The sequence below is a fragment of the Macrosteles quadrilineatus genome, unplaced genomic scaffold, assembly GCF_028750875.1.
Source record: "Macrosteles quadrilineatus isolate MER2022 unplaced genomic scaffold, UCM_ALF_1.0 Scaffold_11__1_contigs__length_5352618, whole genome shotgun sequence".
In the NCBI taxonomy this organism is placed as follows: domain Eukaryota; kingdom Metazoa; phylum Arthropoda; class Insecta; order Hemiptera; family Cicadellidae; genus Macrosteles; species Macrosteles quadrilineatus.
This window is the reverse complement of record NW_026542604.1, coordinates 2,421,305-2,440,321: the sequence shown is the minus strand read 5'-3', so window position 1 is coordinate 2,440,321 and position 19,017 is coordinate 2,421,305. Positions and strand designations below refer to the sequence as shown.

At 37.6% G+C, this 19,017-nt stretch overlaps 1 protein-coding gene across 1 annotated transcript in view; it reads right to left on the bottom strand.

The window, feature by feature from the left end:
• The window catches only part of LOC129004743 (non-canonical poly(A) RNA polymerase protein Trf4-1-like), a 44,104-nt gene extending 31,446 nt beyond the window's left edge, over positions 1 to 12,658 (bottom strand). Inside the window, exons 1-2 of the mRNA XM_054433350.1 lie at positions 12,197 to 12,658; positions 5,435 to 5,605 (exon numbers count right to left, since the gene is read on the bottom strand). Coding sequence (XP_054289325.1) covers positions 5,435 to 5,605; positions 12,197 to 12,537 — 512 coding nt within the window. The 5' untranslated portion in view covers positions 12,538 to 12,658. The remainder of the gene's footprint in view (positions 1 to 5,434; positions 5,606 to 12,196) is intronic.
• Between the last annotated feature and the right edge of the window lie 6,359 nt (positions 12,659 to 19,017).

Sequence of the window (19,017 nt, the reverse complement as noted above, 5' to 3'; positions counted from 1 at the left end):
GCCTGAGTAAGGGCTCCTCCTTCAAATGAGTTTAAGACAGACTGTACTAGACACCTAACGGCATCCGTGGCGCATCTGCCGGCTCTAAACCCAAATTGCCAATTTGAAAGTAACCCAAACGATTCTAAATAATTCATTAATTTGTGAGGTACCAAATTTTAAGGGGTAAATACACACTGCTAATCAACAAACATCATAACTTACCAGTTTTCATCCACAATAGCCTACTCCTCTGAGGCCTATGTGTTGGCCATTAGTGATGTGTCAAAACTGAATCTCAAATCTCAAAACCATCAAAACTTAGGAAAAACTTCGGTTTTGAGATTTGTTAACCAAGTTTCGAGATTCATAAGTTTCGAAATTGAAGATTTTGGCAGTTTTATTTTTGAAACGTCTGACATTTTTTTGGGCCATTGTTATTGTTTTTATAACTGTTTACAAACAAGCTGGTACTAACAGAGCAAACATCACCATTAACAGTAATGAAACAAGTAAATTTGATTCTGAACTTCAAAAGGTATCTTAAATACTATAACTGGTACAATTCAGTTTCACATCAATATTTACTAAATGCAAATAAATATTGACCACTAAATGTACTAATTAATTTAATATTCATGTTTATGTTGGTGTTAGAAGTTTAATTAATATTTTTGTTGGTTGCTTATGAAAAATTATGTTGTGTTGGGTTTTAAGATTATCAGTCACATTCACATATTTACGTTATGTCATGGTCAGGAGTCAATCTCTTTCAGTTTTGATTGCATACTTAACATTTTATGATAATGTGTATTTTTTGTAACCTTGACCTTTGTAACCAGCTAAGTAAAAAAGTTTCGCGTTTAGGTTTTGGGATTTGAGATTCGGGATTCAATTTTTTTAAGTTTCGGTTTCGGTTTTGAGATTCAAAATTTCTGGTTTTGATCATCACTATTGGCCATAGCTTTGGCTATGGGCCTATTTTTAATCACAGAAAAGCACATACACACCCTCAAACGACGTATTCATCAATATTAGCACTCCATTTTCACCAAATAAAGTTAAACCGACCGATTCTAAAAGTATTTGACGCCGACAACGACAAAACCCCAAACTGGTGATTGTTTGTTGACAGACGACAGACGAATCTAGGCCAGCACAACAGTTGAATATTCGATCAGCTGTTGTCTAGTAGTACTTAAGTTCGCCGCTTAAACGCGCAAGCCTCGACCGGACTGGTATTAAGGATTTACAGGAAGACAGAATTATTCGTTCGCACGCTTTCAACTAGTTAACAAGGTCGTTATGTTACACCCTACAGTATGTTCATCGTATTCCATACGCCGATTGCCGATATTACAAAGGGTCACAGCTATTCTAATAGTTAGACCATTTCTACGTTTTACTTTTTATTTTAATTCAATTTAGTTTCAGAATTCGATTAGACAGATCTAAATTTAATAGCTTAGATTTTACCGACTTGAGTCTAGACCCGCCAGTTCCTGCCTGCCAGTGACTAGCGGTGGTTATCGTTTGGTTTGATTTAAACCCATTAGGTCCAAAATTACGATTTATCCGAATAATGCTACGCGCAACTGTTAATTAATTTGTTGTTTATACAAGTAATCACATCACATTGGCTATAAGTAAGATTGAATACTCGTCGGTCCTACAGAGTCCATCAACAGTTGTTTTGGCAAAATTATCCAAAACACTTAAGCGAAGGTGAGGACCAATAACATAAGGTATAAGGTAGGGGATTGATATAGCTCCTACTGAGCGTCTGCAGGATTTCCTGAGCGCTTCTAGAGCTCTGAGCCTTCGATTAAATTTAAATAAATTGAACAGTCAAAGCCGTCACAAGTTTGTATCGACCCCTGGATTTTTCTCGGCTCCTTCTGAGCACTCCAGGGAAGAAATTTGAGTGTATCTGGTTCTAGGGGTAGGCCTAGCCTGATTTTGGTGAATACCAGTTTATTCCCCCCCTAGAATTCTGCGTCACAACTTTATCATGGGAATGGAATAGGCCTATATATAATTTGGGATGTTCTAGGGGCGGAATTGTTTCAACTCCTCAATAGTCTTCGCAATCAGAGGAAACATCCTGATTTCACCGCTATTGCAGGAAAAGATCGATTTGTCTCTGCAATTGCAATAGATGTTCACGATTATGCCGTAATGACGGGTTTTATGATGTCTCAAACACTGGAGATAGGATGAATAGTGATTGTACCATGATCATTGATTTTTAATGATTACAAAACCCCTGGCAATGAAAACTAAAAAAATATTTGGTTAGCCTACTCATTTGTTACCTATTTACAAGATTTATAAACCAAACTTGAGGAAAAGGTCCTTGTTGCTGGGAAAGAAAAATCCCAACTCCCTTTCATCCCTAATATCAGGAGGGGAATAATAATACAGTTCTGTCCTGAATTGGAAATAGAATCCCATCAATCCTTTTAATAATTGTTATGTATTTGATTGAATCAAGCTTAAATAAAACTTTCTCTAGTCTATTTATTAATAATCGGAATGATCGATCGGATCCGAAAAATTCCGGATCTTGGGCTGGATCCGGTTTAGATGGATCCGATTTTTTCCAATTTTATTCTAACACAAAGCTGTCTGTATCCATGTACAAGACCGATTTTTTCCCGATTTCTTTACTAACACAAAGCTGTAACACAAAAATTAATGTCAAAGAATTTATAAGGCAAGGCCATGTCTCGGTGTTTGTCTCTTGATGCAAATAACTGATATGGCAAGGCCATGTCTCAGTGTTTGTCTCTTGATGCAAATAACTTATATGGCAAGGCAATGTCTCAAGTGTATGCCTTACATCTTGGTGATAACAATTTATATGGCAAAGCCATATTTCAGTGTTTGTCTCTTGATGCAAATAACTTATAAGGCAAGGGCATGTCACAGTGTTTGTCTTTTGATGCAAATAACATATATGGCAAGGCAATGTCTCAGTGTATACTTTATATTTTGATGCAAACAATTTATATGGCTAGGCCAGTTGTCTTCCTATTTATATGTTGATGCAAACAATTCATATGGTTAGGCAATGTCAATTTATATGGCAAGGCCATGTCTCAGTGTCGACTTTTTTGCAAATAACTTATATGGCAGGGCAGTGTCTCAGTGTATACCTTATATATCTTGGTGCAAACAATTTATGTGGCTAGGCAATGTCTTTGTATTTGTATCTTGATGCAAACAATTTATATGGCTAGGCCATGTCTTCGTATTTGTATCTTGATGGAAACAATTTATATGGCTAGGCCATGTCTTTGAATTTGTATCTTGATGGAAACAATTTATATGGCAAGGCCATGTCTTTGTATTTGTATCTTGATGCAAACAATTTATATGGCTAGGCCATGCATTTGTATTTGTATCTTGATGCAAACAATTTATATGGCTAGGCCATGCCTTTGTATTTGTATCTTGATGCAAACAATTTATATGGCTAGGCCATGCCTTTGTATTTGTATCTTGATGCAAACAATTTATATGGCTAGGCCATGTCTTTGTATTTGTATCATGATGCAAACAATTTATATGGCAAGGCAATGTCTTTTTATATGGTAAGGCCTAGTCTCAGTGTTTGTCTCTTGATGCAAATAACTTATATGGCAAGGCAGTGTCTCAGTGTATACCTTATATCTTGGTGCAAACAATTTATATGGCTAGGCCATGTCTTTGTATTTGTATCTTGATGCAAACAATTTATATGGCTAGACCATGTCTTTGTATTTGTATCTTGATGCAAACAATTCATATGGCAAGGCAATGTCAATTTATATTGTAAGGCCATGTCTCAGTGTTTGTCTTTTTATGCAAATAACTTGTATGGCAATGGCAAAGCCATGTCTCAGTGTTTGTCTCTTGATGCAAATAACTTATATGGCAATGCCATGTCTCAGTGTTTGTCTCTTGATGTTGCAATAACTTATGTGGCAAGCCAATGTCTCAGTGTATGCCTTACATCTTGGCACAAACAATTTATATGGCTAGGCCATGTCTTCGTATTTGTATGTTAATGCAAACAGTTTATATGGCTAGGCCATGCCTTCGTATTTATATCTTGATGCAAACAATTTATATGGCAAGGCCATGTCTTCGTATTTGTATGTTAATGCAAACAATTTATATGGCTAGGCCATGCCTTCGTATTTATATCTTGCCATGTCTCAGTGTTTGTCTCTTGATGCAAATACCTTATATGGCAAGGCAATGTCTCAGTGTATACCTTATATCTTGGTGCAAACAATTTATATGGCTAGGTCATGTCTTTGTACTTGTATGTTAATGCAAACAATTTATATGGCTAGGCCATGCCTTCGTATTTATATCTTGCCATGTCTCAGTGTTTGTCTCTTGATGCAAATAACTTATAGGGCAAGGCCATGTCTCAGTGTTTGTTTTTTTGATGCAAATAGCTTATATGGCAAGGCCATGTCTCAGTGTTTGTTTCTTGATGCAAAAAAACTTATATGGCAAGGCCATGTCTCAGTGTTTGTCTCTTGAAGCAAATAACTAATATGGCAAGGGCATGTATCTTTCCGTATCTTTCCGAATCTTTCCGGATATCTGCACACCTCTAGTTTTTAGTTTTGTACCTGGATGATTAGCTAACGGCCTATAATCTCGTCTCGAAAATATCCCATTAGTATTTTAATCCCGCCCGATGCTTTGAGATAAAAAAAATCTCGAAGTTTGCGGTCTTGTCCATCACTATAAAATACCCTGTGTCTGTGTACAAGAAGATAATCTGTGTACATACAGGGTGAATAAAAAGTCAAGACTCCCCATAAAAAATTTTTCTAAGTTAGAACACAGTATAGTCTTCTTGTACACAGACAAAGGGTATTTTACCTGTAGAACTTCATATACCCACCTATCAGTACTGTGGACCTGGAATGAATTTAAAGAAGAGATCAACAAGAGGTGATCCAGGTATAAATAAATTGGATGCTGCGTGAAAAAACCACGATATAGCATACTCAAGACCGAACTATAGTAAAATATACACAGATACCCTTTTGGTAGTCGTGCAAACTTAGCACAAAGTTTCATTTTATTATTTTGAAAACTTTTAGTGTCCCCAAAAAATGAGGTATTATGGACTCAACTGGAGATTACTCTATATATAAGATATATAAACCTTTATACATTACCAATTTAATTTTAAACAGTATGATTTAAATTGGCATTCTGTTAATTACGTTTTTTTTAACCCGCCCTTATGACAGTGTGTATCTGGATCCGGTACCGACATTTTCTTGGATCCGCCCATCACTAATTAATAACAATGTTAAAGGATCTTGAACACTAATTAACTTGCTGGAGGTTAGTTCTAAGATTTGGGGGCCAACACCTTTGAATAGGCCAACTGTTCAGTAAACAGCATAGCCTATCTCATTAGCACAAAAATGTGACTCACCTTGTAGGTAGATAAAGGCCGGTAGCAAAACTACCAAAGACTTCTACTACTGCTTTCGGCCAAAGCTGATGAATTATATCTTTAATTTTTTTCACAACACCGAGGCGCATTTGGTGTTCCTCTTCAGTTGGGGTCATGTATTGATAAAACTCTTCTATTTCTTGATGGAGTCTGTGGAAAAAATTAAAAGTTAGTTCTTTTTTGCGGAGTCTAAAATAAAATTACAGTTTTGTCTGTACTCGTACAGACAAAATTAACACATCAATTAACACAAAATTTAACACGTCAATATACTCAGAATTATATATTTTTAAGTTATTTTTACGTTTTATACATTAAAGAAGCAGAAATGAGTCTTATCTCTATTTCTGTCCGTCTGTCTGTCTTTCTGTCTGTCTGTAACATTCAAAATGGCATGTTATGCTATTTTCTCCAGGAAAACGAGAGTACCTATCAAGATCCAATTCATTTTAATGTATTCACTGGATTGGCGAGAGTGTCTTTAGTCTTTTAAAATATGGCCTCACTACTGTACTTTGTAAATAAAATTACGGATGTTCAAAAATGTAGTTTTGTGCGATTTTTGTCAAGTTTTCGTTTAGTTTTCATAACAAAATCATCTTTAAAATAACGAACAGCTGTTCGGATGAAGATTATTTTTTCTAGCTATCACTGATATGTTTACAAATACCGTGCAACCATTTTCGATCACGTTTTGAAAGCGAATCCCAACCAAATGAGATTAAAAACGTGTTTCTTACATAACAGATTTATTAATTGCAAAGTGCAATAATATAGCGTAATAGTGTAACCGTAAATGAAATTAAATAACTAGACATCATCCAGATCAGGAACAAGAGATTCTTTGTGTAAAAAAGTTTTCTTGAGTTTTGATAACCAGAAAGAAGACCTTGAATCAGTGTTGTATACGGCTGGGAAACTTAAATAATAATGATCGTCGCCAATAGCTTAGAAACGAGGTTTCCACTCATTGACGGCTCTTCAATGGCGGTTGTGTAAAGTGTGGTGGAATCAAGAATCAAGAATTTATTGCAACAAATTACAAAAGAACATTTTGTATACTTGAGGTTAATATGAGAGTAATACTTGGTAATAATCTGCAAGGATAAAATGTCCAGTGGATAGCATATTAACTGTGGGTGATTGTAACAGAGGTTTACGGATGATGCTAAACTCGCTTTTCCAATGTGTCACTTTCTGTTCCTACCATTAACTATACATATTTATTTGGTGTTGCACCTTATTTATTACAGGCGTATTCAATTTAATTCATGTTTTGACGGTATAAGTTTTGCTTTTTCTGTCTGGATTCCAAAATGTTAGTTTTTGCTAAGAAAACGATAGCACATTTAAAAACATTTATTCAGCAAACCATCACGAATTGTTTAAACGCTTTAAGTTGTTTATGTATCAATAGTTCGTGGCCTATTTTGGTAATTTTTACTATAAATTGCCAATCTAAATTGTCTATAGTACTTCATTTCATATAGTAAGCAGTCATTTCTACAGCATTTCGGGACATCTTCGGTCCAGGCAAATATAAACTGTTATGATAAAGTTTGATGACATTAACAAAGATTTCAAATACTAATTTTATATGTACTTTGTTATGCTTAAAACGTAGCAAATTCCCTAATTAAGTTCTGTATTTTTGTGCGTAGCCTATGTCTCAGAGAGCACAGGTTAGAAATACAGAGGGCTTCGGGCGAGTGAAGTGAATCCACCTGAAAATCGGCGTAGCCCGTATAAGTGGTGGGGAGAGCGATGAGTCATCCTAGTTCCGAGCGTCTCTGCGAGTTGCTACTATGCAACACTCATAGACTGAGAGATAATAACTGGAGTCAAGAACGGTACAAAAAAACATTTTTATAATATTAACAAGTGTTGGAAAACAAGCATGTAGTTTATTTTCCAAATTATTTACGTGAACGTGTTTATGTTGTAAAAATACTTGTAAAATATCCAATTTACCGTGGTTAATGGGTTTTCTTAATGTGTAATTGTTTCATTGGCATCTTAACACGATTTTTAATTCATATAGATTGAATACTGTACAGAAAAAAACATTCATAAGCATGCAGTTTATTTATATTCGAACATGTGTTATATTTGAAATATAATCCCGTGCGGTACCGGGTTAGAATAGCACCGCAGCCTTCTCAGGCTTGTCGTGAGAGGCGACTAAAAGGGTGACCGACGAACTCACTGGGAGTGCCTGGGAGTGCCCCTGTTGTGTTGCAGGGGTTGACACGTCGTCATGGGTGGGGATTTTAATGCTAGGGCTGTCGAGTGGGGAATGACCCTCACCAATTCCCAGGGCAAGTACATTCTGGACTTTGCTGCCAGAGCGGGACTCGTTGTCGTCAACGAGGGAAACACGCCAACTCTCCGGCACCCTGGGATGCGGGGAACGATCCCAGACACAACCCTTGCATCTGAGTCCCTTTTGCCAAGGATCAGAGCCTGGAGAGTTCTGGAGGATTACACGGGCAGTGACCACCAGTACATTATTTTTGATGTCCTGGATGGTCATCAGAGACAAGTAGCTGCGTTTCGTCAAGTGCCCGTTCGATGAAATATTAAAAAATTGGACGTGGCAAAATTCAATGAAGCCATCTTACGAGGAACACCGGTGGTTCCCCCCGCAACTAGCGTGGCTCATGCAGAGGTGTTAGTTCAATTCAATTCAATTCAATTCAAATTATCTTTATTCATCAAGTACATTAGAAATATATACATGAATAGTGTCACATTTCTTATAAGTTATAATAAAACATACATGCTTATAGTAAATGGGAAAAATTGTAAAAGAACATAAAACTAACAGTTAAAACATACTTTGATTATTAGGGAAAGAAAAGTCAATTACAGTTCATCAAATGAATAAATAGCCCTGCTAATGAGAAATTTCTTAAGTTTATTTTTAAATTTTTTTATATTTACTTCTGCTTGTATGTCCTTTGGAAGTTTATTATAGAATTTTGTTCCGGCGTATTTGGGTTTTTTTTCGAAAAGGCGCAATTTATGAGGACTTAATGCTAACTTGCCTCGATTTCTTGTAAGATAATCATGTTTCCTTCCAACCAGCTCTATTTCATGAAATCTGTTTTTAACAGATACCACTGTTTCAAAAACATACATACCGAAAACTGTCATTATATTTTCTGTTTTAAACATTCTCTTAACAGAAGTTCTAGGTGGAAGGTTGTAAATTATTCTTATAGCTTTTTTTTGCATTCTTAATATAGATTTTAAGTTTCTCTTATTGGTTGAGCCATAAAGGGAAATCCCAAATGAAATCACTGAATGTATGTATGAAAAGTAAACCAACTTCAAAGTTTCTATTTCGCAATAGTTTTTTAATCTGGTTAAGGCATATAATCCAGAAGAAACTTTTGAAAGTACTTTTTCAACATGACAGTTCCAATTGAGTCTTTTATCTATTACTAATCCTAAAAATTTAGTACTATCCTTAACTTCAATGGTTTTATTATTAAATTTAATAATCGGTCGACGTTGATTTCTGGTAGTTCGAGTTTGAAAATTTATGATACTTGTTTTATCCACATTGAGATTTAGATTTTGGGAGTTAAAAAAATCATTTAAAACGCATATGTCTGATTTTGCCTTGCTTTCTAATTCTTCATTTGTTGAGGCTATGATTTTCAAATTGGTATCATCAGCATACAAGCAGAGTTTACTTAAATTGCTAAGTTGCGGAAAATCTCTTAAATAAATAATGAATAAAAGAGGCCCCAGAATGGATCCCTGTGGAACCCCATATTTTAAGTCAGTGGTATAAGATTGATATGGAATTTTATAGTTTTTACGGTTATGATAGATAATTTCAACAAACTGTTTTCTGTGAGAGAGATAAGATTTAAGCAAATTTAAAGCAGTCCCCTCTATACCCAAGGTACTAAGCCTTGAAATTAATAAATCATGGGATATTGAATCAAATGCTTTTTGCAGGTCTAAGAACAAACCCGCTACCTTAAATTTACCATCCAGACTATCAATGACCGATTCTATAAAATCAGTGGCAGCAGTTATAACTGATTTACCTCTGCGAAACCCGTGTTGAAAGTTGTCAAACAGATTGTTATTTTCAAAAAATGTTACCAATTGATTATAAATTACTTTTTCATAAATCTTAGATATAGAGGGTAACAAAGCTATCGGTCGGTAATTTGACACCATTTGCCTGTCCCCCTTTTTTTAAGTGGTTTTAATTTTGTAATTTTTAGCTTATCAGGAAATATACCGGATATCAAAGAAGAATTAACTAGGTGGGTGATTGGTTTTAGTAAAAATGTCTTGTTACATCCATGATGGGACTAATCGTCTCCGCTTGCGATGAGTCTATGCCTCGCAAGAGATCCTGGTGCAATAAGCGACCTGTGTACTGGTGGACTGCCGAGATTGCGGAATTGCGTCGGTCAGCATTGAGAGCCAGAAGACTTGCTACCAGGGCCAGAGAACCTGTAGACAGACGTCGTAAGTCGGATGCTTACAGAGTGGCTAGGAGGTCTCTTTGTCGAGCCATCAACCGGAGTAAACGCAGTTGCTGGGAGACATTAAGGGACGATATCGATTCCAATCCGTGGGGCTTGGGTTACAAACTGGTAACCAAGAAACTTGGCACCCGCTCTCCACCTTCCGTCATGGATGGGGCCACTATAGAGAGGATAGTCGAGTCCCTTTTCCCGGCTCACACGTTGCGCCCACTGCGGGATTTCGGAAGGGTGGATGACGTACCACTTTTCAGTCTTGGAGAGGTGGAGGCGGCCGTCCTATCCCTGAAGAAAAATAAGGCTCCTGGACCCGATGGGGTACCCGGCGAAGTTCTCAAAAAGGTTTTGACTATTAACCCCTTGATCCTTATGTGCATGTACAACGCCTGCCTAGTCGAAGGAGTTTTCCCCTCGTGCTGGAAAGCAGCTGGGCTTGTGCTTGTTGGGAAGGGGAAGGGAGACCCAGACCTGCCATCCTCTTACAGACCTCTGAGTATGTTGGATACGGCTGGAAAAGTCCTCGAGAAGTTGATACGTTCCCGACTGAATTCAGCCGTGGTCGCTGGAGGGGACCTATGGATTCAGGATGGGGCGATCTAAGGTTGACGCTGTTGAAGAGGTGAAGCAAGCCGTGATGAGAGCTGAGGATTTTAACCACTACTCTCGAAGGGTTGTGCTGCTCGTCACTCTCGATGTGCGAAACACATTTAATTCGGCGAGGTGATGCGATATGCTGGATGCTCTGGAGAACACCTTCCACGTCCCGGCATACCTCATGCGTATCATAGAGTATTCTCTCCGGTTCCGCCTCCTCTAGTATGACACTACAGAGGGCCCACGGACGATGAGTGTCACTTCTGGTGCTGCCCAAGGTTCCATACTCGGCCCGGACCTCTGGAATGTCGCGTATAACAGCCTCCTGAGGTCTGAAATGCCTGAGGAAACTGTTTTGGTTGGGTACGCGGACGACGATGCAGTTTTGGTTGGGTACGCGGACGACGTTGCAGTTTTGATAGCTGCACGTAGCGTTGAGCTGGCTCAGCTAAAGCTGAACCGAGTTATGCGTACTATTAACACATGGATGAAAGACCACGGTCTCTCGCTTGCTTTGAGCAAAACTGAGATCGTGATATTAACAAAAAACGGATTGACACCATCAACAAAACATAACCTCTACAGTTGGACGTACAGAACAAACAATAAAATTGGCTTCAGCTGTTCCATAAGGATGACAAATCTACTAAGGGAGTATGATTTATCTATGATAGCGTTTAGCTAAGAATGCATAGCCTAACCATAGCTAGGAATCTGGCTGATAATTTATATCAATATCACTACCTAGGCTACTTCTTCAGGAACCAGCCCTTCAAAATCACTTAAATCTTCTTATAATGCACCACGTATATCACTACTTTTGATTTTTAACACTAAAACAATGATAATTTAAACGTAATAAAACACATCCAAGCTGTTTACAAAAACGCACGTCAGCTGTCTGCTGCTACAATTATGATCGGCTCGAGAAAAAAAAGCGCTTAGAGACAGACCTCGGGAGAAAGCTTAGAATCTGCCAAATAAAACGATAGCCTACCTAACTCGATCCAGTTCAATTCGATTTTGTCAGTCATAGAGCCTTCGACGTAAACAGTGTTTGAGTCGAAAAATCTACACAAAACACTACCTACACAAAGTGTGTTACCGGTAGCCTATGTGTCGGTTTTTCGACACATAACACTCGGAGGGTTAATACCCCGACGGGATAATAAGAGACAGTGGGGTAAGCCAAAAATTCAATAGGACATAAAAAATGAAGGTTAATATTATTGAATACCTATGTTATCAGAATTTTCCGTTTTTTAGTACCTAGGTACAACAACTTATAATTATTTTTTGTCTCTTATTACCCCTCATGTCTCTTATTACCCCGGCTTCCAAAACAATAACTTAGCCTACCTACCCTAAGCATCCCAAAAGAGGGTCTAATCTAAGCAGGGTGACACAATAATTAGGATTCTCAGATGCAGTAACTTAGGCCTATTATGAATAAGCGTAGGACTAGGCCTACTAGTCATAGGCCAAAGCCTAACTTAGGCTTCCAACAGATTTAGGCCTATTGTAAGCTAGGGCCTATATCCGGATCCAAATGTTCCTTAATTAAACTTAAATCTTGAGAGTAAGTTACCATCTGAAACTAAATAGTAGTAAAAATGACGTAAATATAAATTACCCGATGATCCCTCTGCAGTCGTAGACACGGTTGGGCGTCCGCCAAGGGTTACCACCATGAACTCCTATCAAGGTAGCTCGATTCTTATTCATGGCGTAAGTGCTTGCCCTGTTGACTGAGACAGAATTATTGTTATTCAAATTGTTTGTCTGCGCACGTTTCACTCCACAATCATTACTTCCTACATTATCAAATGTAATTAAATCCTGACCTCTACTAACTTCGTTCCCACTCCCTATTTTTAAATTATCTAGCCCTGTATGGGCGTCCCAAATTCTGGACCAAAGATCTTTGGCAGGTCCTTCTTGTTCTGGCTGAAACCAGCCCAGAATGGGATCCATAAAAGTTTAATAACACAACACACTGCTAAAAATGCATTAGTAATCAACAACAATCAGCCGTAAAATTCGAATTGTATTCACTGGTAGAATTTTAACAACTAACCAACTAACAGAATTGAAAATGGCGTCTATTCAATATCACTAAAATCAGTCAGTGCGGCGAGGTGAGTTAGGATGGTTTTTGGTTTTTGGTTGGTTGGGTTCAGTGTTGCCAATCCCTTTTTGGCAAATTACCCTCAGTCCTACCCAAAATTACCCTCGAATACCCTCGAAAACCACCAACGTCGCGAAACTAGAAGTTTTTACATTATTGGGCCCTGTTTCGAATATAAATTATATTGATTTTGTATTGGAAAATCGAATAGTTAAACAATTTATTAAATTTAAGTGTTGAAAATAAACAAATTACAAGAAATTAATGGAATATTAGTTTACACTCGAGTTCTGCACCGCACCCATGGGCACCTCAGCTTGTGCATGCGCAGTAAGCTTTTGCTGCTCTTGGAGCACTTTCCGAGGTAACTGTGACTTGCACTTCTGCTTCTGATGTGTATTAGCTTCTCACAGCTTTCCTGTGAGTGAAACTGTAATCTAAAATTTTCACACAGCTCAACCTAACCTAGGCCTTTATTAACAATTTCACTCTTTCTTGAGGAATCCGGAAAAATAGATTAAGTAAACAGTTAAAACTTCACTTGGTAAATAATTCATGCATACACATCAATTTGTCAATACTTATTTTAGCTTCAGAACACTCAATGCTCGCAGCAATTTCATTTTCATTAATCATAATATTGACTTTCATTCAAGCAGCTCAGGTCAATTAACTTAAATAAACAAACACCGGAACACCTTCACATTTATTACAATGCACAGTTCGCAACTGCAACTGTTGAAAACTACTATCTGACCTGGTTCAAGAAAGATATAGATTGAAGCTATTAAACAAATAGCTGTTATCCCAGGAACTGTTCTAAGTTCCAAGGCTTTGTGTGTAAGTGGAAGCATATAGATGCCCTTGGGTACGGAACGTCGAGTATATAATTAATTTACTAATAGATCGTACAAACACTCATAAATCATGTATCAGGCGACTGTGCAACACATTCCATAGAGAAATAACAATTATGAACATAAATTAATTATTATTACTGTATTAATATATGTTACACTCGGGTTGTTCAAAATACCCTTTTTTACCCTCAAAAATTAATTACCCTCGAAAATACCCTCGAAGACCCAAATTACCCTCGAAAAGGGTAATTACCCTCGAATTGGCAACGCTGGTTGGGTTGCTTAAATTAGTTTGGCTTTGAAATATTTACAAAAAAACTTGGTACAAAATCCTGGCCTATGGACTAATTAATTTACGAATAAAACGTACTGTAATTTGTGTCATGTTTGCGTTTTTCAAAGTCTTGTTCGTTCAAAAATAATAAATTAATGTATTGGGTTTATTCAACATAAAAGATTATAGATGTCACCACAACACATTTTTGTCAGCCTACATATTTACGAATCTTACCTCGTCCGACGTCCTTGCATACGCATAGAAAATAAATATTTACAATTCAATCTTTCAATTATTATAATTGTTATGAGCATAGATAACTAACGTACCCCCAACACAGCAAACCTGCCGACTAAGCAAATTTCCATTTGCCTGAATTGATTTTATGAATTTATTGATTCAATTTAATTAACAGTACCTGGGGACCGAGCTTTGCTCGGGGAAATCATTAGTTTGCTCTGAAAGCAGTCTTATAGTATTGCAGATACATAAATCCATTCCCAAACTCCACACTGCTCGCCTTTACTACTTCCTTCAGCACTCCAACGTCGTGGACCTGTTTCCCTCCCTTCCCATTGCATGTTTTGATTGCAGACACATTAATGTAATTGCCACAGACAGTTCCCACGCTCAGCACTGCTAGCCTTACTACTTCCTTCACCACTTCCTACGAAGCGGACCTGTATTCCTCCCTTCCCATTGCATTTAAAAATTGCAGATACCTTAATCTAATCGTCATAAACAGTTCCCACACTCTAGACAGCTCGGCTTGACTACTTCCTTCACCACATCCTACGTTGCGAGCCTGTTTTTCTCCCTTCCCATAGCATTTTAGGATTGAAAATACCATAATCTAATCGTCAAAAAGAGTTCCCACACTCCGGACTACTCGCCTTGACTACTTCCTTCACCACTTCCCACGTCGCGGACCTGTTTTCCTCCCTTCCTGTAGCATTTTAGTATTGCCAATATCCTTATCTAATCGTCATAAACAGTTCCCACACTCCGGACTACTCACCTTGACTACTTCCTTCACCACTTCCTACGTCTCGGACCTGTTTTCCTCCCTTCCCATAGGATTTTAGTATTTCCAATATCCATATCTAATCGTCATAAACAGTTCCCACACTCCAGACAGCTCGCCTTGACTACTTCCTTCGCCACTTCCCACGTCGCGGACCTGTTTTCCTCGACCCTTCCCATAGCATTTTAGTATTGCCAATATCCTTATCTAATCGTCATAAACAGTTCCCACACTCCAGACAGCTCACCTTGACTACTTCCTTCACCACTTCCTACGTCGTGGACCTGTTTTCCTACCTTCCCATAGCATTTTAGGATTGCAAATACCATCATCTAATCATCATTAACAGTTCCCACACTCCGCACTACTCGCCTTGACTACTTCCTTCACCACTTCCCACGTCACGGACCTGTTTTCCTCCCTTCCCATAGCATTTTAGTATTGCCAATATCCTTATCTAATCGTCATAAACAGTTCCCACACTCCAGACAGCTCGCCTTGACTACTTCCTTCACCACTTCCTACGTCGCGGACCTGTTTTCCTCCCTTCCCATAGCATTTTAGGATTGCAAATACCATAATCTAATCGTCATTATCAGTTCCCACCCCACACTACAGACTGCTCGCTTTTACTACTTCCTTTATCACTTCCTATGTCACGGACCTGTTTTCCTCCCTTCCCATAGCATTTTTTGATTGCAAATACCTTAATCTAATTGTCATAAACAGATCCCACACTTCGTACTGCTTGCTATCGAGTAGTCTTCAGTATAATCTTTGCTCAATAGTAGCAAGTGATGCTTTCCCTTTTGTACTGTATTTGTAATTTGCCAGTATATTGTGGGTAGTTGGCTTATTAAGCCCCCCACACACTACCAGACCAGACCTCCAGACCAGACCGTCTGGCTGCAACCAGACTGTCTTGGACGGCTCTACACACTCCCAGACCAGACGGTCAAACATTCGTAATCGAGAGACCGTGGTGAGAACTCAAACAAATGGATGAAGACTGTCACGATGGTCGGCCGTCTGACAGACAGCGCTACACACTCACAGACCAGACAAAAATAGTGGTGGGGGAACCTCAGACCGTCTGTGGTCTGAGGGTTCAACCATCAGACACGCAGACCGTCTGGTCCGAGAAAATCGGTCTGCAGACAGCCCCACACACGATAAGACAAGTGCCAGACGCCAGACCAGACGGTCTGGTCTGTAGGTCTGGTCTGGTAGTGTGTGGGGGGCTTTATGAACACGTGCTACGGCTACAACTTCTAAGTCTTTTGTTTTCTTTTTCCTTGTTATTTAATTCAACCAACATGGTTACTTAACAACTCATAAGACTAATGTTAAAAAAATGTAACTTTCAGTTTCGTTTTTCTACGTAATTAGATTTTTGTTGGGAGTTCTATATAACTGCATGAAGCTCGTTTTTAGGCCAAAAATAAACTATTTACCAGATTATTTGAAGAAAATCGTCGGAGCCGTTTTCGGGATCTTTTTGCAAGCAAGCATACATACAAGCAGACATTGCTCGTTTTAGAGTATAGGATTATGTAGTAGGTTTGCTGCTACAGGGAGTGTAAAACTCTAAATCAGCAATTTCCTTTTGAATGATGTTGAGCTCAAGACAACAGGGGCCCTATTTTTGAAATGGTTGACAGCTGAGTCAATCATCAACACTCAACTCAACCAACAACAGGATTTGGTATTTTTGAAACCCAACAGTTGAGAAGTGAGTAAGGAATCGGAATCACTAGTTGAGTGACTCGTTTATGAAATGTAGGGCATACGACCGCACGAAATTCAGATGACGTCATTTTGAACCAATCACCATGCAGCGTTCTTGCGATCTTCAATTTAACCTCTTCTTAAAAATCTGGATCAGCTAATCTCAATCTACCTCTGTCCTCTACCATATTTCGAGACACTGAGGTAAACTGCGGGGTAAACTGTCAACTCCATTCTTGAGAGATTGAGGTCATTTCTTGCTTAATCTTAGTGATTGCAAAAGTACCTTAACTTATATAAACTTAAGTATTAAAAATAACATTTACTATGGATGTTTGTTTTAGGGTGTAGCTAATTATGAGTTTAGGCATATCCTAAATTCATTATTATTTGCTTTCTTCGTCTCTATTTCAGATTACATCGCCTTAACTTAGTTTCATTCATCGTTTTGTTTCATGTTATTTTTAATTGTGTTTTTATTTAGGTTAAAGCGGCTATTTCCATTTGCACTGAAAGCATATCGTAACTTAAATTAATTTGATTCCTTTATTAGATTAGGTGAATGGTATTGAAACAAACTATGATATTGTTTCTCTCTACACCACAATCTTTAATACCTTAAATCATAAATCATAGGTCTAATAACAATAATTATCTTATAATAAGTTGAATTAGTATGCCTAGTCTATTTCAAACATACCAACAAGGATAAAACCCTTGATTAAATATTCTAGTATTGACACAGTAAATAAAATTAAAAAATGCAATTATTCTACAGAAAACAATCGCATAAAGTATTGGGTGCTAAGAGATTGACAACAAATACATAACCTCTAAATCGCAATTAATAAATTAAATCAATAACAACAATATGGAGTCGACTCAAAAAGAGCAATTTTTTACCGAAAGAGGAAGAAGAAAGTGCAGTCAACCGTCCGCTCAACAGCTCGATAGGTGGTGAGTAGTTTTGGTTGGATAAGTCCACCGTCAATCGTTTGAAAAATACGAAACGATTGGAAATAGAGTGACTCAACACTCAACTCAACAGTCAACCATTTCAAAAATAGGGCCCCCAGGTCATGTCAAGTTCTTGGGATTTGTGCTTGACAAAAACCTGCGCTTTCATACCCATATTCACACTGTGTGTACAGAAGGATTTCTTCACGAATCTTTCTCCTCCGCCAACTTTCTGAGTTTTCAAAATGTGATATATTAATTACAGCATATTAGAGTAATTTTTCCATGGGGCCCTATTTTTGAAATGGTTGTCAGTTGAGTCAATCGTCAACACACAACTCAACCAACAACAGGATTTGGTATTTTTGAAATCCAACAGTTGAGAAGTGAGTTGGGAATCACTAGTTGAGTGATTTGTTTTGGAAACGAAGTTTAGAAGTGAGTTGGGAATCACTAGCCTAGTTGAGTGCCTCGTTTGGGAAATGTAGGCGTACGACCGTCGACCGCACGGAATTCAGATTACGTAATTTTGAACCAATCACAATGCAGAGTTCTTGCGATCCTCGATCTCTTAAAATTCTGGATGGTGACTGGTGAACAGCTACTACCATATTTCGAGACACTGAGGTAAACTATCAACTCCGTTCGTGAGAGATTGAGGTTATGTCTTGCTTATTCTTGGTGATTGCAAAAGTACCGTACCTTGTACAATTATTCAACATCAAATTAACTATGGATACTTGTTTTAGGCTGTAGCTTATTATAGGTACACCCGAAATAATTTGTTTGCTTTTTCGTCTCTATTTCAGAACACATCTTTTTATTTTAGTTCCCTTCATGGTGTAATCAACCTTAAAATTAAGAAAACAATGGAAACTCCATGTACAATTTCGAAACTTAAATTTATTTAATTAAAATACAAAATTGATAGTAAAAGAAAATAAGGGGTTCACAATAAAGTTTACAATCAGTGGGGAATGAATTTAATAATGAAAGCTTTAAGCTAAGCCTATTACAATAGTTCTAAAGGTTCAGGTGTTATAATTTATTGCAAGGATCTTTATCTCAGGTGGGGTGATCGAGCGGCATTTGAATTTAATCTTGTGATTTTAACTTATATAGCCTAATTAAAATTTTGTTTGGAATATAAAATAGGTTCAAATTATAGATTGGTTGAATTAATTAAAGTTCTGAATATTAAGCTTCTATTAGTTTCTTGACTTTGAATTTGAGTACAAATGTCCAAAGAGGTTAGGCCTAAAAATGTTTTAATGGCTTCCAAAGGGGAAATGTCTATTGGAGTGATCTCACCAAATTGATATCTTCTTCGCAGCAAAATTTCTTGATGTTGTAACTTAATTATTAATGTTTGTAATCAGGACGGTTCTTTTTCAATCGAATTTCACTAATTTAGGTTCAAATATAGACACTTTTTTTATAAATTTTTATATTAAAATAGGTAGTATCCAATTTACATCTT